The sequence below is a fragment of the Dioszegia hungarica genome (assembly GCF_025882075.1).
Source record: "Dioszegia hungarica strain PDD-24b-2 chromosome Unknown MKK02contig_2, whole genome shotgun sequence".
Classification (NCBI taxonomy): Eukaryota; Fungi; Basidiomycota; class Tremellomycetes; order Tremellales; family Bulleribasidiaceae; genus Dioszegia; species Dioszegia hungarica.
In genome coordinates this window covers 348842-371830 of record NW_026515766.1, presented here as the reverse complement: position 1 = coordinate 371830, position 22989 = coordinate 348842, and the positions used below count along the sequence as shown (strand labels likewise).

Below are 22989 nucleotides of genomic sequence, written 5' to 3'. Positions count from 1 at the left end.
TACATACATGCACCCCATACCCACGCTCACTTGTTATGCCACAAGAGCGTCCGAAGGTCATTCCAAGTCTCGGAATCGTGATACAGGTATTCTGATCGTCAGCTGTGTCCCTTCCGGTCGTCCACTCCCCCGCCGTGCGCTGGAACTCACTCATCGAAGCCCCCATCCCAGGCTGCAACCTCTCCCCTCTATGTCTAAACATGTACATGACCCCCGCCCAGCTCAGGGCGGCCACGACGCTAAATGGCAGGTTCGCGGGCGGGATGGCGCGCGGGTTGGACGCGGCGGCGGTGAGGGGTGGAAGAGGGTGCGGGAGGGGTGAGAAGGGGTAGGCGGGGGCGGTAGCGGAGGAGGAGTAGAGGCGGGGAATGAAGGAGAGGACTGTGCGGCCGAGGACGTAGAGGACTATTTGTTCGTTGATCTGCGGGTCAGCCCGAGTATAGGCATCACTGCTGGGAAGGACGAGAGGGACGATCAAAACTCACAGCTGTCCTCTCGCCAAACACCCACCAGCCGCCCAGTCCACCCGCAAACAAACTGTCCAGATCCCGCTCCTTGCCTCCATTGAACCGCTTTTGCAAGAGCAAGACAAGCTTGTAGATAGTCACGAATTTAGCGAGATTCAGGGCGTGGGTCTTGGTAGCATTGAAGATGTTCCGGATTTTTGCTGGCCATCTGCATCGTCAGCTACACTTCCTGGGATGGGACGAAGGATGAGGATAAGCTGACGGCTGATTGGAGAAGAGGACGGTCATCACCAGCGCGTGTGGAAATCCTACTTGATCAGCGATTTTCACCTGTATGTCAAAGAAGACAAACGTACGAATCTTGACACCATATACGATACCATTCCTGAACCCCTTGAGAAGGGAGAGGAGGTCATGGTTCGCTGGACTATCATGTTAGCCTTGTTATGGAAGACAGGGAGGGGAGCTCACTTCAAGATGAATTTCTGGACGTCTGAGGCGGACATTGCGTTGACAGAGCGGGTTTTATCTTGCTGCCGAGCTGTCTCCCTTTGTATTATCTTCTCTGCAGCACTCCGGTGGTGGACTACAGGTTCAAGGTAGAGAGGCAATACCTGAATGATTGTTGCGTTGAGCTGTATCTTTGCTTGCTTTAATGATCTCTCGGTAATCGTCATCGGCCTTAACCGGGTCCGTGCGTCAAGGAATGCTGCTCCGAAGCTCGGCACTGAAGAGGCAGTCGCTACCAGCCAGGAGGTTTGGAACGTACGAGTACATCAGGATGGCCGGGACCTTTCGGTGTCCCTCCATATAGGTTCCAGACGGACATATCATCCATGCACAATTGAGAAACAACGATAAGCAAATCCAATCGATATATACAGGTCGACGCGATCCCGCCACCCTCTCGAAGCGTTCGTCTCGTCGCTGCCCCCACCCTCAAGCGTCAGTCACGGCCTCATCTTTGTCTATACCCGTCCCGTTTATCGACGTCTCCTCCCGGTACTACGCTTTGGGCTCGGCACGGAGGGCCTGTAGCGCCCCACGCGCTGTCTGCAGGCTGTCCCGTGTCAGGGAGGTGTACTCGAACGCCTCCGTGATGTGGTCTTGGTCGTAGGTGGAGTGCTTGAACCCGGCCAGCAATCCCGTCGTGGCATGCTCCATATCGGCAACAGCGAATTTGAGCCCTTGCTCGAGGCTTCCCGGGGCGCCATGGGCAGGGAGCTCAACGGCTGACCGCGTCTTGGGGGAAGGAGCTGCCTCCTCGCTCCGATCCCGACTGGCAAGGGAAAGCATCGCGTGTCTGCTCGACTCATCTGCATTGGCCCATGCAACGTGAAACTCCCGAAGTGATGAAGCCAGCAGGGTCTGTTCGATGAACTGTTTCTCGAGGAATTGGGCGCTGTTGAGGTTTTCGAGTCGCTGTGAGAGAGGGGAAAGCGAGCTGACAGCCGAGGTGATCGCATCGCGCGCAGCGTCGAAGCAGACGGAGGTCTTGAGTACCTCGATGCTGCCTCTCGTGGACGCCAGGCGATCGGCAGCTGTCTTCAAGATCTGGACCGCGGAATGGAGCTTGCGTCCGTCATATCCAGGATCATTTTGGAAGCCTAGGTGGGCTTGTTGTCGGGGCTTGATGATCTCCGCAAGATGTATCCGCATGTCATCAAAAGGCCTCGGCAGCATTGTCTTGTGTAGTTGCTGCGGCTGACGGGGCCTCCTGGTTGCCCAAATCAACCAGGCTCAGATTTCGGCTCTTGCGGTCCTTCAAGATCTGAAGTGCGTGCCTCGCAAGGTGCTCAACACTCGGCGGAGTACAATACATTCCCCGTATGATCGTCTTGAGCCACCCTTCGCGGTCGGTGAGATTGTCATCATGAGCCTGCGCGTCCTCATCATCGCTTGGACGGTCATTCATCATCTCCTCGTCAACGTATGCGGCCTCGGATGAGGCAGATAGCGTGTGCTCCTGCATTAGTTCCACTTCGCCGTCAGAGAGACCGTCATCATGAGCCTCCTCGTCCCCGGCATCGCCCTCATCATCGCTTGGACGGTCGTCGTTCATCTCCCCTCCAGAGTATGCGGCACCGGGTGACGCAGGCTCCCCTTGCTCCGGGAGCAGCTTCGTGAGCGCGATGTGGCAGCTGCGGAGGAAGGCATAGTCGAGTATGCCATGGCTAGTGGGGGCCTCGGGCTCGGGAGACATGTAATTGTTGGTCAGGGTATCAGTGTCAGAAGCGATGATAGGTAGCGGATGAACAGCTCGCTCTTGAAGTGAGAGTGCTTGGATATTCTCGGAATGAGAGTGAGTGGCAAAACAGAAATGGAAGGGGGAAGAGGGATAACAAGGTCCCCGCGATCTATGACCTTATCAGTATGCCCGCGCCCATCTCCCGACTCCTTTCAACGACTCCTTTTTGCGAGTGTTTCGACCCCGCGCGCTAAAAGAAGCCAGATCGCCTTTGTGATAGGCATTCGCCACTTCGCCTCTTTGCGATAAGCAGCTTGACATGGGTGAAGACCGCGGCGTGTAGAGGTCACTATAGGAGACTGGAGGAGACAGTTTACCTTGCTGTCGCTGTACCTGTCATCCTGTTGACTCAGTCATTGAGTGAGATTTGCGCAATGGCAGATTTTGATATCGTCGAGAAGGTGAAGTTGAGAACACCGACTCCTCAGGTCGAATTTGTGATCACGGGCTCCTTGCAACGATGACCCTCTACGAGAGTTGGAGAGCAGGCCTGAGCTGGTCAGTAGCGAAAAGTCAGATGCATCAGTCGTGTACGTGTATGGGATAACTCTCAACCTCAAGCTACAGCTCTCTCTCATTCACCGCCTAGTCCGTGCTGAGCTTCGTCGGAGTGCTCACTTGGCTGCCCGCAGTGTCATCACGACCAAATCGCTTCAGCAGCTCCGTCTTGGGCCCCTCGTTCCCGTAGTACCCAGCAACCGCAGCCTGGGCAGCATCCAGAGCCATCGAGGTCACCCTGATCTCGTTGGTGAGGCCCTGCTGAGAGCTTCGAGCTTGCTCCCGCGCGCGAAAACGTGGGTAGTGTTGCTTCCTCAGCGCCTCGGCCGCTCTCTCGAGAGCGTACAACCCGCTGTTAAGGAACTCTCCACCCTTACGCACCGTCTGTCTGCCAAAGTTACTCGACCGAGACAGCTCGTCGAGCGCGTTCCCTGCGGCGTGTGCATCGTCCAAGACCGATGCCAGCCTCGAGCCAGAGCTTCCGAGCGTGTCGATGGCCACCTCATCAGTGAGCAGTGTCTTGGCGGCCTTCTCGAGACAGTCAAGAGCCTTGGCCAAGACAGGCACGTGGTTCTGTATGGCCTCCGAGGCCACTGCCTCAAGACCCTCCAGGTGGCGCAACATTCCTATGTATAGACACGCACGGTCGGCGTCTGTTTCTTGGGTATTCATGACGGATTCCGATTGGCCGGCGAATAGGCCGGTCTTGAAGCAATCGAGCTCGGTACTGGCTTCGGAGAGCAAATCGGAGAACGCAGAGACACGCGAGTCGGTGACAAGCCTTCTGGGAAGCAGCTGCTCACTTCGCTGGAAGCGGGAATGTTCCAGACAGCGAGCGCCTCCTTCAGGAAGGCGAGGTCGATCTGAGGCCTGGACGTCGAGGTCTGAATGTTGGTGATGGAACTGGACTCATTGGTGGCGTCGAGAGACTGCTCAGTGGTCTTGGGCTCGAACATGGTGAGATCGCTTAAAGGTACGTGAGGGATTAGAAATATCAAGGTGTGCGGGGAGAGGTTGAAAAATGTGCTAGTGGCGAGGGGATGCGGAAAGAGCTGCTGCTTATAAGTCGCGTCAGACTGGAGAGCAGCAACTGTTCACCTTTCACAACCTCCTGTTGCTCTGCAGTGTTTCGACTTGGGGCCGTGAAAGGATCGACTGAGTCGACGCATGGCGCAGTTTGCGCCTCGATCGTTGCTTACCTTTCACCGCCCCTTTCGCGCGGCTAAGGTGTCAAGTGGTGAGGATTGTCAGTTATATGCTATGAGGTCATCGCTGTGGCACGCATGCTCCCTCGTCTCGGCCATCCGCCGATCATACTGATCCTTCTGAGATTTCTGTATTGGCTTGGTGTGCTTGACGTGCACAATGCTTGATCGAGTCAATGGATCAGAAGCAGTCAGTGCCGTTAGGTGTCCAAGCAGTTTATCGGCGTTTAAATGTCAGCTAGCAGAGAGTAGGATTCCAGCAGATCGTAGGCTAGCGATGTCATGCAGCACCTACTCACTCCCGCTTGCTCATCAGATACTCGTTCACCCTCCTCAGCGCCGCCCTCGGCGGATTTCCGTCCGGCCACAGCGCCACCAGCTGATGCAGCATATCCGCTATTACCCCCTTATCCACCAATCCATTCCTCTCTGCCAAATGTCCAGCCAGGTCCGGGATCGACAACAGCAGTACCAGCGCCAGCGGCAGTATAGTCCTTCTCCCCTCGATAGCATCTTCGGGCGAGAGGCTGATATCTTCCAGCTCAACCGTTTCCCCTTCTTCCAGCTTGAGCGCCTGATCGAGCTGCTCCGACGTGCCCGGCCGAAGGATGATGGAGCACTCCTCGTCTAGGAGGTCCTCGACGTGCTCAACGAGGTCGTCTAGTGCGTGGGTGTATGCGCCGGGATGAGATCGTGCGGAGTGGCAGGCGAAGATGGATGAGGTGGGGGATGTGCGGTAGGTTGACGGCTCGCCTTTTCTGGACTTGTCGATAGTGATGATGCGGAGTGTATGAATGGGAGCGGGGTAGGTCCATGTAGACGAGGAGGAGGGGGCGCCGATAGCGAGGGCGAGCTTTGAGCTGGGACCGGGGACGCCGACGGCCGATACGTCGTCCACCTTGAGACCGCCGAGGTTCGATGTGAGTCCCTCCAGACCGCCCACGATATCCTCGACAAGCTCGCCCAGATCATCCCTGTCTACCGCTAGAAGCCGCTCTTTGTTCCGATAAAATAGCGCCGGTGTCAAGCCCTTCCGTCAGCCCGTCCAGCCCAGACTCACCTTGGACCAAAGCTCATCGTCGTCTCCTGCGCCTTGGACATAGCTGAAGCCTACAGTCCGCCCGGCCAGCTTGGTCACGAGCGGCACGTTGTCCTCTGAGCCGACCCAGCGCGAGGCGGATACGCAGATGATTGGTGTGTAAGGCGGATCAGGGGGGATATGTGGTGGTTGAGTCGTATTTGGGTGGATCCAGAATGGACGGAGGGGTCGAAGGAGATCAGGAAGGGGTAGAGTAGAAGTCTATGTGTCAGCTTTTGCAGTGCTTGTTACCATCAAGCTCACCTCGAGTGCCTCTGCCCAACCATCCAGCTTTTCCTCGATCTGCGCCCTCTCGCTCCCCGACACCACATTAGGTGGGGTGTACAGCTCTCCATCCCACTCTTCCTCCTTGCCTCCTCTCCGCCTCCGAGCTATAGCACGGTTGATGACCGCACACCAGATAGGTACCGTCTTGCTCAGCGCGTCCGGCATCCTTTTTCCCCTCCTCGTGGAATCAACCAAGATCACCCCTCCCTTCGTCTCTGCCATTTCAGCAAAAGGCAAGTTGGAGCGGCGCATGTTGAAGCCCCAATTCCCGGTATGCCCGTCTGTCGACTTGAAGTAGGCGTATACCGCCGAGGAGGACGAGGGGTCGCAGTACCACGTCCCGCATCTTTGATTGGGGATCACCTCGAAGCGGTGGTCATAAGCCTCCGCGGTAGCTCTGACGAATTCAGAGTCGGAGCTGATGGAGTGGAGCCGATTGAAGAGGTCATACTGAGCCGTTTGGCGCTGTACGGCCTTGTAGTCGTTTGGCATGGAGAGTAGAGTGAGGAATGTGGAGTTGAAATTTTCCCTGGCCACATGATCCGGTTCTACATGGTTCGACAGATGATCTACCTATGACATATCCCCCGCAAAGCGCACCTCTCCCGGCCCGTCCTCCAGGTACTTTATCCACGCTTCCAGATACGCACTCCCCTTCCTGACGGTCGATGAATCCCCCACGACACATAACTGCCGTTTCGCCCGCGTCATAGCGACATTCAACCGCCTGTACTCGCTCAGGAACCCGACCTCCCCCTTGGTATTGGACCTAACCAGACTCAGAATGACCGCTTCCCTCTCTTGTCCCTGCAACCCGTCCACCGACCCGATCATCATTTCTGGAAAGTTGAGTTTCCCCCTGATTTCCGCAACTTGCGCCTGGTACGGTGTGACAATAGCAATGTCTTTTGGCTCTATTCCGAGCTCGACGAGGTTCTTTGCCCACTTGACGACAATCTCCGCCTCCTGAGGATTGGACGTGGACTCTCCCTCCTCGACCATATCGTGCATCCGGCACGTGTTGGTATCGTAAAAAATGACGGTGGCGGTCAGATCCGGATCGTCGCTCGTCCCATCCCCGACCAGGTCGGCTAGAGTGCGCTCCGCGACGGACGGGTCCGAGATAAGCTCCGACTCGTAGAGAGTTTCCGAGGGGAAGGTGGCGATATCCTTGTGCATCCGATATTGGGTGGTCAAGACGCGCTTGATTTTCGGGTGCATGGTTTCGATCCGGTCAAAGAGGGTGGTCTCGAGGGACTTGTGGAGGAAGGGGGAAGCCTTGACCGCGTCGGCTTTGGACATGATGGTTGGAGGGAGTTGTTTGGGGTCTCCGGCAATGACGAGTTTTTTGGACTTGAGGATAGGGACCCAGCAGACCGCCTCGATGGCTTGGGTCGCCTCGTCAATGATGCACACGTCAAACGTGACGTCGTTGAGTTGGCGCGCTCCGGCCGAATGGCAGGTGGCGAGCACAACCCTGGCGCGGTCAATGACATTCGAGACGACCTTGCCTTCGCGTTGGCGGTATTCCCGGCGGAGCTCTTTGACTTCTTCCCAGCGCTTCCCCCTGTCCTTGCCTTTGACCGCCCCGCGTTCCCCTCGGCGCTTGGCCAGCTCCGAGAGGTGCGAATTGATCTCGTTGGAGATGTCCTGGATCAGTGTCCCGTCGTCACCGTGTTTGGCTTGGTAGTCTAGCGTGGCGGGGATAAGGTCGGCCTGGACACGGGTGGGGTGGCCGAGACGGACGATGCAGGATCGGGGGAGGAGTCTGGAGTAGGGAGGGTCGGCGGAGAGCTGCCACAGGCGGGCAAGGATGTTGTCGAGGGCGAGGTTGGAAGGGGTGGAAATAAGGATTTTGTGGTGAGGTTCGGCGGAAAGGAGTTGGTAAATGAGCTCGACGAGGGTATGGGTTTTGCCTATATCAGCTCGGCTGGAGAGTGACTCACCTGTTCCGGGGGGTCCATGAATAGCCGCTACCTCGGTGGCACTCAAGCAATGGGTGATGGCACCCTTCTGACTATCGTTCAGATCCGTAAACCATTCCTTCATGTACGCCTCCTCGAATTCTGGCTTCTTCTTTCCCAGCAAAACCTCGACATGCGGCGGCGCAACCTCGAGCAGCTTGCCGAGGCCGACCATGGTCTTGTCCATCCGGTCATACGTCGCCGAGTTGGCGAGTTTGACCAGACGCAACCGCTCCACGAGCTCCGCCTGGCCTTCGGTCGCCACGATGATGCGCTCGGTCGTGACCCGGTAGACCGTCCCGTCGACGCCTTGATCCGCCTTGCCGACACCTTCTATCCGGACCGGATCGCCTTGGCGAAACGTGTGCGGGGGAAGCAGGACGTCCACATTGTACGCGATGGGTCGGCATAGCTCTACCAACCTGTCGTTAGCTGGGTTGAGATTGGGCTCACGTTTTACCCCCGAGACCAATGCTGATTCCGGAAACGCCCAAGCTGCCCAGCGCCAATCCCTTCTTTTCCAGCAACTTTGGGCTGCATTTGCTGTTGAGCAGTCGAGTCTGCACCTCCTCTGCCTCTCTCTCCAGCTTGAGCAGGTGCTGCTGCCGCTTGATGAACCCCTCTAACGCCTCTAACGAGGGCGAAGGCGGCATGCTGAGTAATGAAGGAATGCAAAGCTTCAAAGTCCGAGATTCTCGGATGACGCATGCAGCCGCCTCCACTTGATGGTCTCGGGTATATAACCAGGCGCTTACTAGCACTTGACTTCTAGCATTGTCTTCTATACTTCATCCTTCTCCATCCTCATATACCAAGTCCAGCTCTCTGCGCCGCACTGCGCCTGTACATAAAATCCACACTTTTCAAACCACCACCATGCCCTCCACCAGAGTCATCACCCTCGCCAACCCGCCCAAGGGGGACATCAAACCTGACACCTTCAAGGTTGAGACCCAGGACCTCCCGGCCGTCGAGGATGGCCAAGTTCTCCTCAAGACCGTCGCCCTCGGAAATCTCCCCGCCATGCGCACGTGGATGGACAACGAGATTGACCCCAAGCGTCTCTATGCCCCGCCCATCAAGCAGGGCGAGGTCGTCCGCGCCCCCGGTATCGGCGAGGTCGTCGAGTCCAAGTCGGACAAGCTCAAGGTCGGGCAGAGGGTCACGGCCATGATGGGGTGGACCGAGTACAAGGTCATCAAGCCAGAGGAGATTATGAGTGTCGTCAAGTGAGTCTGGTTGATTCTGGCTTGCCATGACTTTGGCTTGGCTGATATCAGTGACATCAAGGGAAAGTCCGAATTCCTCCCTCTTACTCTCCTCGGCGTCAACGGTCTCACCGCCTGGGCCGGTGTCTTCCGCGAGATGAACCTCAAGCCGGAGCACACCCTTCTCGTTTCCGGTGCCGCCGGGTCGGTCGGGACCTGTCTCGTCCAGCTCGCCAAGCACGTCGTCGGCTGCAAGCGCGTCGTGGGCATTGCAGGGGGGAAGGAGAAGTGCGATTGGGTGAAATCACTCGGCGCGGATGAGTGCGTAGACTACAAGTCCGCCTCCTTCGCCAAGGACCTCGAGGCGGCGCTCCCGGACGAGACGGACTTCTTCTTTGACAACGTCGGCGGAGAGGTCTTGAACGAGGCGTTGACTCGGGTCAAGCGATACGGGCACATCACCGTCTGCGGTGCCATCTCAGGTGGGTTATGCATCGAACTCGCTGACGTCAGGCTACCACGGAAAGCCGCTGCAGCTCACCAACTGGCGCGAGGTCGTGTACAATCGGTACACCCTTAAAGGTGAGTTACAGCCCGACGAAGCTGATGTAGGCTTCATCCTTAGCGACCACGCCAAGGACTTTCCCCAAGCGGCCAAGGAGCTCCGCCAGTGGGTCGAGGAGGGCAAGCTCACGGTGGATAGGGAGACCGTGGTGGACACCAAGTTTGAGGGTATTCCCCAGACCTGGCAGAAGCTGTTTACTGGAGAGAACCAGGGTACGCTCGTGACCAAGTTGGTGTAGAGATAGCGTATACGATTTATGTATCCAGTTTGCGTTTTTCCCCTTGCGATGAAGCGTCTGGTCGCCACTTATGACTTCCCCACATTCCCCGCATTCCGGGTGGGGGAGTGGAGGCAGGGGAAACCAAACCTTGTCCAGACAAAGGACGCGCTATCCCCCAACCCATGCGGTCCAGCTTCACAACGGGGGTGCGCTCGCTCGGCCAGCTCGGCCATCGGAGGTATCATGCACCGCTTGCTTGGCGCCGACTAATGAGGTATATATCGACCCCCTTCCGGCTTTGCCCTTCACGCTCCCACTCACCATGCCGTCCACTACCAAAGTCATCATCCTCGCCAACCCGCCCACTGGGGCCATCCTCTCCGACACCTTCCTCGTCCAGAACCAAGACCTTCCGCCTCTCGAAGACGGCCAAGTCCTCCTGAAGGCTATCGCACTCAACAACCTCCCCGCCCAGCGCACGTGGATGGACATTTACGTCCCGCCTATCCTCAAAGGCGAAGTCGTGCGCGCACCCGGACTCGGGGAGGTCGTCGAAAGCAGGTCTGACCAGCTCAAGGTGGGGCAGCAGGTATCGGCGTTTATGGACTGGCGGGAGTACAAGGTGATCACTCCAGAGGAGATTATGGGGGTCGCACCGTAAGTTCGAGCAGGGACGAGCTGACCCCAGTCCCGGCTCTGGTTTCCTCGCTCTGACCGCCCTCGGCGTCAACGGCCTCACGGCCTGGGCGGGCGCGTTCCGCGAGATGGACCTCAAACCCGAACATACGCTCGTCGTTTCCGGCGCGGCCGGATCGGTCGGGAGCTGCCTCGTCCAGATCGCCAAGCACGTCGTAGGATGCAAGCGCGTCGTCGGCATAGCCTCCAAGGGCAAATGCGACTGGGTCAAGTCTCTCGGGGCGGACGAGTGCGTCGACTACAAGTCCGCCTCGTTTGCCGAGGATCTCAAGGCGGCCCTTCCGGAGGAAAGCGACTTTTTCTTTGACAATGTCGGCGGGGAGGTCTTGGACGAGGTGTTGAAGCGGGTCAAGCGGTTTGGGCACATCACCGTCTGCGGGGCTATCTCTGGTGAGTCTGACATTGGACAAGCTGATACAGGCTACCACGGCAAACCCCTTCAACTCACCAACTGGCGCGAGGTCATCTATAACCGCTATACTATCAGAGGTGCGTCCTGGTCGGCCAAGCTAATGCAGGCTATATCGTCACCGACTATGCGAAAGACTTTGGGCAGGCGGTCGGAGAGCTCATGCAGTGGGTGCAAGAGGGCGAGATCAAGGTGGACAAGGAGACGGTGGTAGAGGCGAAGTTTGAGGATATTCCCAAGGTCTGGGGGAGGCTGTTTACGGGTGAGACTCAGGGGACGTTAGTGACGAAGCTGGTCTAGAGGGCCAGGTGACTTGCGACTACGATTTGGTACAGATGCAGTCCTTGATACTGTCCAAAAGACCAGTTCCAAGGTCGATAAGTCGCGCTCTGGGAGAGGCCGTATACAGCTGAGGGGCCCTGGGGACACTGGTCACCAAGCTGGTGTAGGGTGTAGCTGTAGATTTGCAGTAAAGATACATGCCAGCTAATGTCCAAGATCAATCCAGTCTAGAATCTATGGTCTATAAGTCGCCGCTTCTCGGTCAAGGGACCAAGCTCTCCGATACTGCCATCAGCTCTGACTCCACGTTCTGGAACTCACCTCAAGCAGGAACAGATACATGTAGCTCTGCATGTCGACCCATCTGCGGATCAGCTCTGACCACAGTAGTACTCAACGGACACACCTCATTCGCTCCATCGCAAACTTGCGCCCATTCTCCGCGATCTCTTCTGCGAGGCCATCTCGAACCCATTTCCTTCCTTGCGAGGGGTGTGCGCCAGCGTCGGGCGGACCGTCAAAGAAGGAGACGATATCGAACATGTCGGTGTAGTCGTATTTCATCGGAACGAAGTGATACCATGGAATAGCTTGGGCCTGGGGGTCAGCTACTGTCTCGGAGATCGGGGGAGGTACATACCGACCACCACTCAGGCTAAAAAGTCAGCACATGTCTCCACATAGCGAGGCTGAACTTACATAGACTGTGCTCTTGATGATCAAGCTGTTGGAGGAGAGGAGCTTCCTGAAGCGCGATGACCAGCCGTACCCGTCTATATCGAACCGGTACTTGTACCTGGCCATCAACACTGTGATCCCTTGAACAACTTGTGCGCCTTTGAGGGCTACATTTGCCTCGTAGAAGCAGCTCGGACACTCACGGCAAGGCGTCAACATTGGTCATGATCTCCTTAAAGTTGATCTCTGCCTTCATCTGATCGCAAGCACCATCATTATCGCACGGGATCGTCTCCTTGCCGTCGAGTCGACAGGCTTCGCCGGTCGGCCCAACCCCACACTAATCATCAGCTCCATCTCAAGCTGTCCTCGACCCGACTCACCATATTATCGATATCCTAAAATAGTCAGCTCCTGCTCTGCCTACACTTTCCAAAACTCACATGGTCCACAACCCCCACGTTCATCCACCGCTCGACCAGCTCCCCTCTAGTATACGCCTTCCTCTCGAGCCCGGCATCCCCTTCCGCCAACAGCTCAATCTTCTCTGGATCTGCTGTATTGCTGGTAAGGAACGCGAGCCGATCGCGCTGGGAAGAACGCCAGTCATACCGCTCTCGATGGAAGATACCGGTGATCGTCCCCCGCCAGACGACTTGCGAGCGGTTCTTGTCGGCCCAGGGCTCGAAATCGTGCGTGTCTGCGGTTCAGCCAAGCTAAGACGTTTGACTTGCCATTGACTGCTCGAGTAGGCACGCCCATCATGTCCGCCCCGTGCATCAGCTGAAGATCAGCCATGTCCAGCTCGACGAGGTATGACTCACTCTTGAGACCGCTAGTATTGGAGCAAGAGGGCGCATGATGTGTTGGTCCTCCATGATCATCTCGCCGTTCTGCTATCAGCTCAAGTCTAGGTAGAACATACCTGCTCGACCATTTCTGGGCGCTTGCAAAAGTCCATATACTCCATAAAGTCAGATACGAATGATACGTCTCCTGCTCGCGGTGAGGACGAGTTTGACACAGAGCCAGGAGGGCAAGTCATCAGCCTGTCGTCAGCTCTGTGCGGGGGTGAGACATACCATCCCAGCTCATCCTTCTCGATATACCCCTTCTCTAACCTGTCCAGTTCTTCTTCGTCCCATACTACCATCAGTACAGACCAAGTGCAGACTCACATTCCCCCGCCCTCGCTTTCGTCCGTGACATCTCCATCAACTCGCCATGAGACAGCCTGCACGATCCGTCCTTGACGCACGTGCTGATCTGCATCGGTCGGTCGGGCTGCTGAGCGAGGGGTAGAAGCGGTACCACCGGTTCGAGGAGTAGGGGATAGTCCCTAGAATCAGCCCTTGTCCTCTCCGGCGGGGTTAGGACCTACCACCTAGGCGACATGTACCCCGTCACGTCGTCCTCGTTTGTGATCCCAATCTGGTCAATCTTCTCCTTCTCCTCAGGATGGAATGTCATTCCAAACACTCCCCGCTGATTCTGCTGCTCGATAGCTCGACGTTCGAGGAGGCGGGGCGGTAGTGAGAGGTACGGCAAGACCGAGGTGTGCGCAAAGGGAATGAGGGAGGGGGCTGTGGTCGAGTCATGGGAAAAGGCAAAGTCGTACCTGTCATTAGCTTCGCCTAAAGGGGACTTACCATCCCTCAAATCCCTCCGGAGGCATCATCCCGAACGCCTCTTTATAGTCGTTCACTGCATCCTGCAGAGAGAGGATTCGTCCCTGCTTTTCTTCCAGCTCGGCGGCGAGTCTTCTCCCCCGAGCTATCAACCGGAGGATGGGATGTTCTCCGCGCTGAGACACTACGTCCAGATACGCCAGACCGGCTGTGTCGTATCGTAGACCAGGAGCCTCGCCCTTCTGCAGATAGTCGACAGCAAAGACAAGGAGAACCAGCGGGGGTAGGGCGTACAAAAGCTGGACCGGGCGAAAATGTCTCAGCTTCAAGACCGAGAGAAGTTTTGAAGTCGTCGTGGGCGCCCGCCTGCGGGTCGTCGCCGCCGAGGAAGCTCCCTCTGTAGGCAGGAGCTCATACTCGTGCGACATCTCTGCAGTGGAAGAAGGAATAAGCTTAAGAGAAGTATGTACGTTCTGGGCCTGGCCATAGATCTGGCAAGTCAGTCACCTGATGACGCCAAGGCCGACGGCCAAATCCGTTTGTTGTTGTTCTTTGCTTTCGTCGACGTCGACCATGGAGAGAGAGCCAGCGTTCGAGATGGTGGTGCTGGGCAGTGGGGGAGGGCCACTAGAGACGGACTGCTCGGGGTGAGTTTGGGATGTATGGAGCTGATCAGATACCTGCTCAAGCCGTACCGCGCGACATGGGAGGATGGTTTCGTTGCCCTCGAGGGAGGTGGGTTTGGGTCTGGTGGAGCTGATGCAGGGTCCGGCATAGGGGCATTGGTCAACCTCCTGGCATACAAAGACTCCTCGGACCTCTTTCCTACGCTCCGCTTCCCAGATACCCACAACACCCCCATCCTCAAGGCAGCATATGTCTTTTCTCATCTATCGTGAGTGGAAACTTGATGGAGCTGATGCAGATGCTATCTTCTAACTCATGCTCATCTGGACCATTCCCTATCACTCATCATGTTGACCGGATCACTTCCGCCAAGATTTGCAAGCGGGCCAGACCTCTCGAGTTTACCTCACGCGATGGCGCCGACAGATCTGAGGTCTACCGCTGGACCCTCGGCGCCGCGGCCGCCAGTCTACGGCACGCGGGAAACGCTGGAAAGGCTCGCGTCGGCGTATCAGGGAGGACTATGGCCAGAGCTCGCTAGCTGGGCGGGAGAAGCATCCCAGAGCGGAGCCGTACCTGACATCTCCAAAGCCACCGGCGTGGTCTTCACTCCGTAAGTCCCCTCCAGACCCTGCTGATAGATTACCATCTACCTCATCTCAACAACTCCATCCCACCCCCATCTCCACTCGTATCTTTCCCGTCGCGCATGGCTGCACCTCGCATGGGCTATACGAGTCCACCGCGATGTTTATACGGACGGACGAGAGGGAGTTTTTGTTCTTTGGCGATTTGGAGGAGGGAGGGTATAGTCAGATCTGGAAGGAAGCAGCACAAAGCTGGTCAGAAGGGAGATTAGCGGGTATCTTTGTGAGTCTACTTAGTCCCTCTTTCCCCAGCCTACCCTCTCACCCAATCACGCCCGAGCAGCAAGCCTACCTCTGCACTCCCTTCAACCGGCGTAGACCCTCTCAGCGGTCAGACATGATTCTCGCTAATGTAGATTGAATGCTCTTATGACTCGGCTCGACCGTCACATCTGATGTTCGGCCATATCTCGCCCCCTGGCCTGTATCGAGAGTTACAGATCATGGCGAATCTTCTGGATCCACCTGGGCTCGACGGCCTCCGTGTTTTCGTGACGCACATCAAAGAATCGCTTATTCCACATCCATCAGGCAGGACGATGCGGGAGATTATCATGGCCGAGCTGAGAGCGATGAGTGGGCTTGGGGTGGAGTTTGTAGAAGTCAAGAGGGGTGACAGGATAGGTGAGCCGAAATGTGTGATGGGTGCTGACGATAGTGATATGACAAATGCATCTTGACAAATCTTGCTTACGAACCGCCGGCCGGAGCTTGGTCTTGTTTTCGCTGATGACTTTTCTTGACCTCTCCTCTTGCTATATAAGCCGCGAGATGTAGTCTTTCATCGCCACTTCTCAAGCCTTAACATCATAGCAAGCGATAGATTTGAGATCAAAATCTCCCATGACGCGCCCTTCCTCACCCACCCCCACGCTCGTCGGCGGTATCCAGATCGGCCGCCAAATAACGCTCGACCGCACCCCCGCCGGTCTCATCTCCTCTTCCCTCGCCCCACAACCCAACGCCCCCTCCTCTCCCCTCCCCAACCCCTACGCCGGCAAAGGAACAGCCGAATCCCCCTTCCTCGTCGACTGGCTCCCAGAAGAACCAGCCAACCCCTACAACTGGAAAAGCAGCTACAAGTGGTTCGTCACCGCCGTCGTCGCCATCTCCACCCTCTGCATCGCCTTCTCCTCCTCGTCCTACTCGTCGGCGGTCCAGGACATCCTGCGCACCTTCCCCGGCACAAATCTGGAAGAAGGGATCGCCGGACTCAGTCTGTACGTCCTGGGCTTTGGTGTCGGCCCATTGCTCTGGGCGCCGGTATCCGAGATATGGGGGCGGAACGTCGCTTTCGCAGCGAGCTTCCCGCTGTTTGTGATCTGGAACATGGCGGGTGCGCTGGCGGGGAACATCCAGAGTGTGCTGGTGTTTAGGTTCTTGGCGGGCACTTTTGGGTCGGCACCACTCGTGACGGCCGGAGGGCAGATTGGGGACATCTGGGCACCGCACGAGAGGGCGCTGGCGGCGAGTCTGTTTGCGCTGGCCCCCTTCTTGGGGCCAGTACTGGGGCCGATCGTCGGCGGGTTTGTGGTGGAAGGGAAGGGATGGCGATGGGTCTTCTGGGTTAATATGATGTTTGCGGGGTAAGTTCTTATGCTTTTCAGCCTGGGCCAAGCTGACCCTCAGCGTCATGCTCATCCTCACCCTCATCTTTGTCCCCGAAACCTACGCCCCCACCCTCCTCCGCCGCAAAGCCCTCAAACTCCAATCCGAGGCAGACGCATCCGGCACCGGCGAGGTCTTCATGTCTAAATACGATGTCGGCCGGAAACCCAAAGCCGAGATTGTCAAGGTCGGGCTGGCTCGGCCCTTCGCTATGCTCTACTCGGAACTTATCGTATTCGCCCTCGGTCTCTACGCCGCTATCGTGTATGGAACACTCTACCTCTTCTTCACTGCCTTCCCTATCGTCTTCCAGCAGGGTCGGGGATGGTCCCTCTCCCACTCTGGCCTCGCCTTCCTTGGGATCGGCGTCGGTCTGCTCCTCGGGAACCTCCTCAACCCCCTCGGACAGATCTACTACAACAACGCCGTCAAGAAGCACGGAGCAGGAAACGTCCCTCCCGAGGCTCGCCTACCTATGATGTGCCTCGGATCTATCCTCCTCCCTATCGGTCTCTTCTGGTTCGCTTGGACATCCCAACCAAGCGTACACTGGATCGTCCCCATCCTCGCTTCGGTCCCATTCGGTGCGGGCTTCCTCCTCATCTTCACATCTATCAATCTCTACCTCATCGACTCATACTCGGTCTTTGCGGCGTCTGCGCTCGCGTCCAACGCCGTCATGCGCTCGGTATTCGGGACGGTCTTCCCTCTCTTCTCAACACACCTGTACCGGAACCTCGGACTCAACTGGGCGGGAACACTCATTGCTTTCCTCAGCCTGGCTTGCACACCCATGCCGTTCCTCTTCATGCGGTACGGGTCGTACCTGAGGCGGAATTCAAAGTATGCACCGAGCGGAAGTAAGGAGGAGAAGGAGACGGCGGAGCTGGAGCCAAATCTGTTGCCAGAGCAGGGGGAGAAGAGGGTATAAGCCCAGGATGGATAGATACATAGACCACATAGATAACTAGATGCATTTAGACTTGTGCCCTCGTAGCTGTGGCCCTAGGCTGAACTCATCTGGAGAGAAGATACCGCTCCAATATTCTGTATGCCCACGTGCCAGGGGAGGCAAGGTGTGCGAATGGGACGAGGAAAGGAGGTGAATGAGAGCCTCGCTTTGCGGCCCGAGGTCGTCGGGATGAACGCTAAGGTGAAGGGTGAAGGGAGCCAGGAAGACAGAAGGAGGGATAGGGCTCAAAGTAGGGTAGCGCCGGGCTCGGAAATGCCTCTAAGATCAGCTTGTATTACTAGAGCAGCAAGAACTGCTTAGAATAGGCACTCACAGTCAAACCCATAGCCGCTTTTCGGTCCACAATTGTCTGCTCTACCACCCTGCTCCTCCTCGACTCCGAACTGCCTTCAAGCTTCATCATATGGTCATGATCAATTCTTTGCTCCCAGTACTCGGTCCCCTCGGCAGCTCGGGATCCATGAGGAGGGGGAGCCAATATTCATCTATTATCAGGGTGCTGGCACGGCAGCGAGCAGAATCAGGGTGGATGGCTGATCTCATCTCATATCGGCAAGCTTCGATTATGCAGACGATGATGCATTCAAAATCTAAGTTGTCAGCGAGGTACAGGCACAGAGGTGTGTGGTTATGATCGGCCAGACGTCATCAGGGCAGGTCTAGCCGCCCCAAAGGAGGGCATGAAACTCACGGAGGTCAGCGTTCCTGCGCCCAGGCACCACCTCCCCCACTCTGCGGCCACCTCAAATGACCGTCTATGCATTGAAGCAATGTAACTATTGTACAGGCTGGATGATGTGCCAGATGTCAACAACGATCACCAGAATTACCCAAAGAAGTAATTACGCGGCAGTCGCCACATAAACGGCGTTTCAATTCCATCCCGTCCGTTCGCGCGTGAGGGCGACAGAACATCGTCTTGGAAGTGATAGATATCGCCTCGGCTCTTCGGAGCTGAGGCATATGATAAAATTGGAACGATACAGAGAAGATTAGCATTGCCCCTGCATAAGGATGACAAACTCGAGACAGAGAGGGCTCTTCGGAGCATCATATTTTGACCTTTTGCATCGCAGGGGGACTGGATGATGGCCTGGGAGGGTGCCGGCTTGTTTTTAGTAGCGGGGCTGAGGGATGAGGAGTAAGCAGGGTATGTATGCAACCGGGGAGTCCTAGGCTACCTGTACGTGCTGACTAGAAGCGGTAAGCATGACATGCTGGCTCGGTATCGATGATGGAAGCATGGGTGTACGCGGAGCATGACCTTGGTGCGGGTGGCAAAATCGCCACATTCCTCATGTCGCGACGGAAGCTATTCTCCCCACTACCAAAATGACCACCAAACAGGCCCTACCCGCATGTGCCTCTTTTACTCAGACATATGCTTGTACACGCCCATGGACATCGCGTCAAGGACGAGGATGAGAGCAGCGGTCAGGCGGGACTTTGTGCAGTTCGAGGGAGGATCAGTTCCGATGGAGGTGTTGGAGGAGATGCTGCGGGTTGAGACGGAGGAAAAGAGGGGCCAGGAAGGGAGAGGGATCGAGATCGGGGCGGAGGGGTGGAACGTGTTGATGGAATGGAAGAAGGGTGTCAAGGAGGCGTAGTGTGCGGTCAGAGACGCGCGTGTGTCGGATCACAAGTGAGTACTTGGGATAGCTGTCGGAATCGGATACTAGGCTAACTTGACAGGTTGGGAATCTATCGTTATGTGAACAATGAATAGGTATCTATCAATATACAGTCCTTCCACTCTCCCTACTGATGTCTATTGATGCCTACTTGACTTGTCTGACTGAGCTAATTTGTATCCTCGCTGTCTTTGGGCTCGCCCCGCCCCCGCCGCTCCGCCATTATCTATCCTGACTCCCCACCTCCCCATCCGCCACCTGCTTTGGACCCGCCCTCCGCCTGCGATACCCACTCCAAATCCCGCCTCGGCCCCACGCTCAATTGTCCTCCTCCTCCCCACTCTCCCCACTTTCTCCCTCATCGGAGTCCGAGTCAATCTCCTCTATCGCCCCCAGCTGCGGGCCCGAGCCGCATCCGCATCCTGTGCACTCTGGCGTCTCCGCCGAAGTATGCCAGCGGACCTTGTCGTGGACGGGCGTGCCGAGGAGAGCCAGCATGCAGAGGACGAACCACTTGACTGCGTGCTGGAGCTCCTTCGCTAGGTCCGCTTGGTCGGCATGGGACAGGGGGCGGGGGCTGGACGAGCGGACAGCGCGGGGACGGAGATTGCTGGGGTTGAATAGGATGGTGTCTGCGTCCACCTTGGAGCTGGTCTGAGCGGTGGAGCAGTAGATACGGAGGTTGAGGATCTCGTCGGGAAAGAGGGGTGGGGACGTTTGCCGCGCCGTGGTGATCTCGCGGATGTGGGCGCCCAGCTTCTGCAAGACATCCGCCCAGTCCGCGTCCGCCTCGCCCTCATACACCCATTGGGTGGGGATGCGAGGAGGAAAGGCGAGCAAGTCGACCTCCGAGGAGTCGAAGTGAAGCGTGATGAGCGGCCTGGTCCCGGGGATTTGGTCGCTAGGCGGGAAACGGTGTCGAGGCGGTGCGAGATAACCCGCAAGATCCCGTACGCAGGTCTGCTCAACGTTACCGCTGGTGAGGAAGCGATGAAAGTGTTGCCCGCACTCGACGTGGAGCCGTGCTGGGCGAAGGGTGGACCAAATGGTGTGTTGAGGACCGCTGATGGAGGCTATAGCGACCGCCTTGAGCCCGGGCATGACCGTCCCAAGTTTGACCAGGTCCCGCCTTGCGAAGATGGGGGCAAGCAGTTCTAGCTGCCGAGCATAGTCATGCTCCCGGGACTGCTGCTTCTGCGCTCCCATCATTCCCCACCTCTTCCACAACTCGTCCTTGTTTTGCCGCCACTGCTTCCCCTCGTTCCGCGCCATCATGGTATAGGTCGGCTCCAACCCGAACTCGGGGTACTCGACGCGCATCGTCTTGGTGAGGGCGAAGCGGCCTTCCTTGCGGAACCTGGTGAGGTCGACGAGGTGCATGAGAAGGTGGTCGATGGTGATGTGGGTGTACAGCAGGCGTTCCGCGATCTTGTAGAATGTCTAGATGATTTAGCGTAAGGTCGGTGATGTTGGAAGGGTACTTACTCTGTTGACCCTCATGGCTACCGCCAGATGAGGCTGCTTGGAGCATGAAGCTGGAGCTTGAGAGAGGGGAGCGGGATCGGGGTTGCCGAGGAACTGGATGATGAGGGGGTACAGCTCGGGGAGAAGCTGGGGCACGAGCTGCTTTCTCGGCTCAGAAGTCATAGTATAGACTGGAACCAGGTGGTTGCTGATGAATGCCTGGGATGATGTCAATGTACGAATCTCACAGGCTGGGAGGGTCAAAGCTCAGTGAAGGTTGTTGATCAGGGCGGCTCAGCGCCCCAAAGGTACCCTTGTGTGTGAGTTCGGCATGATGCCCGGCCGTCTTCGTCAGTGCGTATGAGCGCCACATCCCACTTTCCGGGGTCTTCTCTTCTCTCACCAACATCGCAACCGGCGAGCAGCCCGATCAGTATCTGACTCCCGCTGAGTACCGTACGACCTCTTCCCTGCTTGATGTACTGATGCATGATGAGAGGAAGTGCCGCTCCGCCTAATAGCTGTGGTTTCAGGGCTCGCTTCCGGCGGAGACAAGCATGCGGCCGAAGATCTGGTCCCGAAAACTTTATCGGCCCCCATTTTTAGCTAGCGTGAGTAGCGTGGGGGACTCGTGCCTCGTGCCTTTTGAGTGCCTGCCTTTGCCTCTTGGCACTCCACATTCTTCGGAGAATTCCTCAACATAGACTCGAGTAGAGCGGTCGATAGCGGCCGACCGAAGGTCCGAAGAGGTCCGAAGCAGCGGAGTGCCGAGACGGCGGAGCGGCGGCGGGGACTGACAGAGCGGATCAAAGAACGTGCGATCCTGCGCTATCATACGGCGGAGACCTTAGCGCCGGTTGGCGGTGCCGGTCGACGGAGCCGGTTGTGGAGCTGCAGTATGTGGCGCTTTTAGGCCGAAGTGAAAGGCTGTGAAAGGAGGCCAGTCCGCCAAGGCCCGCTGATGCTGTTCTCGCATATATAAGTGGCTCGAGCCAGACATCAACCTCTTCATCCGTACTTTGATTTGCTGACCTATCCCCACTTTCCATACTCAGCCTTCCTGATAGACTACCTCCAGCACGACCACTATCAACATGGCATCGACAGGCAACAACGCCCAGGCAGGCTTTACGAACCAGCTCCTCTGCGCCAGCGATCCCGGTACTCCTCATGTCCCTCAGGTATGTCCCCCTCACTTGGTACTATCGTGGAGATGAGTGGGGAGCTGATAGAGTAGAGTTCGGCCATGGAAGGGACCACGAGGAACATGACCTTCGATGGGTCCCCACCGTATCGCTTGCTTGCCTCGTGAGTCTTTTGACCGGACGAAGGTGGAGTTAGCGGCGTATCAGGAGCGGACAGAGCGCTGATACTCCAGGGCGACGCGAGGTGGACGCGTTATTGTAAGCTCCCTTCTGTCCGAGCCCCATAGTCTCAATTCACTATACCCTCGAGCCCCTTCTGCAGATCGTGTAATAGATCAGAGCCGATCAATCCAGTGTACCACCCATATGCAGAACCTCACGAGCAACACCTTCACCTGGGTCGTCAGCGTCACTACCAACCAGACATCCCTCAATCTGACATCGGGAGATCTCTCAACTGGGCCGAACCGGGGCATGGACCCCGTGTTCCAGCTTGGCGATGGAGTGTGAGTTCTAGTTCTTCTGTGTCGGTCTGCAAAGTAGCGAGAGATGGGGAGAACCATCACATGTGGGGATCGATGGCTCGGCGGTGCAGAGCCAGCGGCAAGGGCAAAAGCTGACCCTCTCAGCCAATTCATCGCGCACGAGTGGGCCCGCCAGCTTGCCGGGAACGTCCGCTTCTACAAGTCTACCAACTACACGGTGGAGAACGAGCAGTCCAGGAAGGAACAGAGGGAGAAGCTCGAGAGTAGGGGTTTGAAGGTAGCTGGGTGAGTACTTGCCACCATGCGACCTGACGTAGAGGGACGATACTGATGAGTCAGGACGGGTGTGGTGGGCTGGCTGGTTGGAGCGCTACTGCTGTCCAGCGTCGCGGCGATGGGCTTGTAAGGGAACAGGGAGTGGCGCGACAAGAGCCGGATGTGCTGTAGGAAATAAAGAGGGAGAGAACTTATACCCAGGCAGGACTGCGCTTCTAGAATTGTATCACTAGTTGAAGTGTGTCTCATCATAGTGGACATACCGCTTGTTCTACTTACAGTTGTCGAGTGCTAGGCAAAAAGTCGCTTATAGTACATCAGCGTGTCAGCCTGGTCTTGCCGAAGTCATTGACTGACCAGGAGCTTCTGTCAGCTGAAGAAAAAACGACCATATTGCTCCTTCCGTATCTCGTAGCAAGCTATGCCAGGACCGACCTTCGATCACCGTCATCAAGTTGGCTGCCTGAGAGGCTTTCCGAGCCAGATTCTACAGCGCCAAGTGCTGATCTCGTCAAGCTTAGCTAGGCTTCGGCCGGTAGAGGCGGGAGCAGCAAGGCCTGAGACCTGAGCTGACCGCTTTTTCTCTGGGTGACTGACGAAGACTGCTACTCGCTGGCCGACAGAGGCAAGCTACACTACATATAGATTTGAGAGCTAGAGTATACAAGAGAGCTACGCTATGCGTCAATAAGCTACATC

General features: G+C 56.9%; 11 protein-coding genes across 11 annotated transcripts; 5 read left to right on the top strand and 6 right to left on the bottom strand.

Moving 5' to 3' along the window:
• Positions 1-26: 26 nt before the first annotated feature.
• On the bottom strand, positions 27-973 carry MKK02DRAFT_39495 (Tim17/Tim22/Tim23/Pmp24 family-domain-containing protein; the record flags this gene model as incomplete). Its single annotated transcript, XM_053090624.1, has 6 exons — positions 27-91; positions 151-421; positions 486-675; positions 730-775; positions 824-894; positions 939-973. The coding sequence occupies 6 exons, from the start codon at positions 971-973 to the stop codon at positions 27-29; spliced, it is 678 nt and encodes a 225-aa protein (XP_052948981.1).
• Positions 974-1472: 499 nt separating this feature from the next.
• On the bottom strand, positions 1473-4169 carry MKK02DRAFT_29309 (uncharacterized protein; the record flags this gene model as incomplete). The annotated part of the gene is made up of 4 exons (XM_053087784.1): positions 1473-2139; positions 2177-2757; positions 3334-3819; positions 4017-4169. 4 exons carry the CDS (start codon positions 4167-4169, stop codon positions 1473-1475), a joined length of 1887 nt encoding a protein of 628 aa, XP_052948980.1.
• Positions 4170-4713: 544 nt separating this feature from the next.
• MKK02DRAFT_19419 (tRNA A64-2'-O-ribosylphosphate transferase) lies at positions 4714-6276 on the bottom strand (the record flags this gene model as incomplete). Its single annotated transcript, XM_053086093.1, has 3 exons — positions 4714-5448; positions 5479-5718; positions 5761-6276. 3 exons carry the CDS (start codon positions 6274-6276, stop codon positions 4714-4716), a joined length of 1491 nt encoding a protein of 496 aa, XP_052948979.1.
• An 81-nt stretch (positions 6277-6357) lies between these two features.
• MKK02DRAFT_19328 (putative DNA helicase) lies at positions 6358-8401 on the bottom strand (the record flags this gene model as incomplete). The annotated part of the gene is made up of 2 exons (XM_053086078.1): positions 6358-8170; positions 8202-8401. 2 exons carry the CDS (start codon positions 8399-8401, stop codon positions 6358-6360), a joined length of 2013 nt encoding a protein of 670 aa, XP_052948978.1.
• Positions 8402-8624: 223 nt separating this feature from the next.
• Positions 8625-9759, top strand: MKK02DRAFT_39491 (uncharacterized protein; the record flags this gene model as incomplete). The annotated part of the gene is made up of 4 exons (XM_053090623.1): positions 8625-8977; positions 9029-9438; positions 9470-9538; positions 9569-9759. 4 exons carry the CDS (start codon positions 8625-8627, stop codon positions 9757-9759), a joined length of 1023 nt encoding a protein of 340 aa, XP_052948977.1.
• A 304-nt stretch (positions 9760-10063) lies between these two features.
• Positions 10064-11146, top strand: MKK02DRAFT_39490 (uncharacterized protein; the record flags this gene model as incomplete). Its single annotated transcript, XM_053090622.1, has 4 exons — positions 10064-10398; positions 10430-10827; positions 10858-10926; positions 10956-11146. 4 exons carry the CDS (start codon positions 10064-10066, stop codon positions 11144-11146), a joined length of 993 nt encoding a protein of 330 aa, XP_052948976.1.
• A 216-nt stretch (positions 11147-11362) lies between these two features.
• On the bottom strand, positions 11363-13862 carry MKK02DRAFT_39489 (uncharacterized protein; the record flags this gene model as incomplete). Its single annotated transcript, XM_053090621.1, has 15 exons — positions 11363-11413; positions 11450-11492; positions 11535-11725; positions 11769-11783; positions 11828-11924; positions 12010-12146; positions 12190-12204; positions 12250-12489; positions 12548-12589; positions 12631-12699; positions 12732-12855; positions 12889-12952; positions 12985-13145; positions 13188-13424; positions 13456-13862. 15 exons carry the CDS (start codon positions 13860-13862, stop codon positions 11363-11365), a joined length of 1893 nt encoding a protein of 630 aa, XP_052948975.1.
• A 145-nt stretch (positions 13863-14007) lies between these two features.
• MKK02DRAFT_39488 (uncharacterized protein) lies at positions 14008-14678 on the top strand (the record flags this gene model as incomplete). Its single annotated transcript, XM_053090620.1, has 4 exons — positions 14008-14081; positions 14111-14169; positions 14200-14329; positions 14360-14678. 4 exons carry the CDS (start codon positions 14008-14010, stop codon positions 14676-14678), a joined length of 582 nt encoding a protein of 193 aa, XP_052948974.1.
• Positions 14679-15551: 873 nt separating this feature from the next.
• On the top strand, positions 15552-18796 carry MKK02DRAFT_34965 (putative multidrug transporter; the record flags this gene model as incomplete). Its single annotated transcript, XM_053089045.1, has 4 exons — positions 15552-16294; positions 16338-17159; positions 18143-18205; positions 18667-18796. The coding sequence occupies 4 exons, from the start codon at positions 15552-15554 to the stop codon at positions 18794-18796; spliced, it is 1758 nt and encodes a 585-aa protein (XP_052948973.1).
• Positions 18797-19238: 442 nt separating this feature from the next.
• MKK02DRAFT_39486 (uncharacterized protein) lies at positions 19239-20567 on the bottom strand (the record flags this gene model as incomplete). Its single annotated transcript, XM_053090619.1, has 2 exons — positions 19239-20360; positions 20406-20567. The coding sequence occupies 2 exons, from the start codon at positions 20565-20567 to the stop codon at positions 19239-19241; spliced, it is 1284 nt and encodes a 427-aa protein (XP_052948972.1).
• A 911-nt stretch (positions 20568-21478) lies between these two features.
• On the top strand, positions 21479-22815 carry MKK02DRAFT_29303 (uncharacterized protein; the record flags this gene model as incomplete). Its single annotated transcript, XM_053087783.1, has 8 exons — positions 21479-21565; positions 21622-21692; positions 21763-21787; positions 21884-22035; positions 22159-22299; positions 22354-22416; positions 22492-22528; positions 22654-22815. 8 exons carry the CDS (start codon positions 21479-21481, stop codon positions 22813-22815), a joined length of 738 nt encoding a protein of 245 aa, XP_052948971.1.
• Positions 22816-22989: the final 174 nt, after the last annotated feature.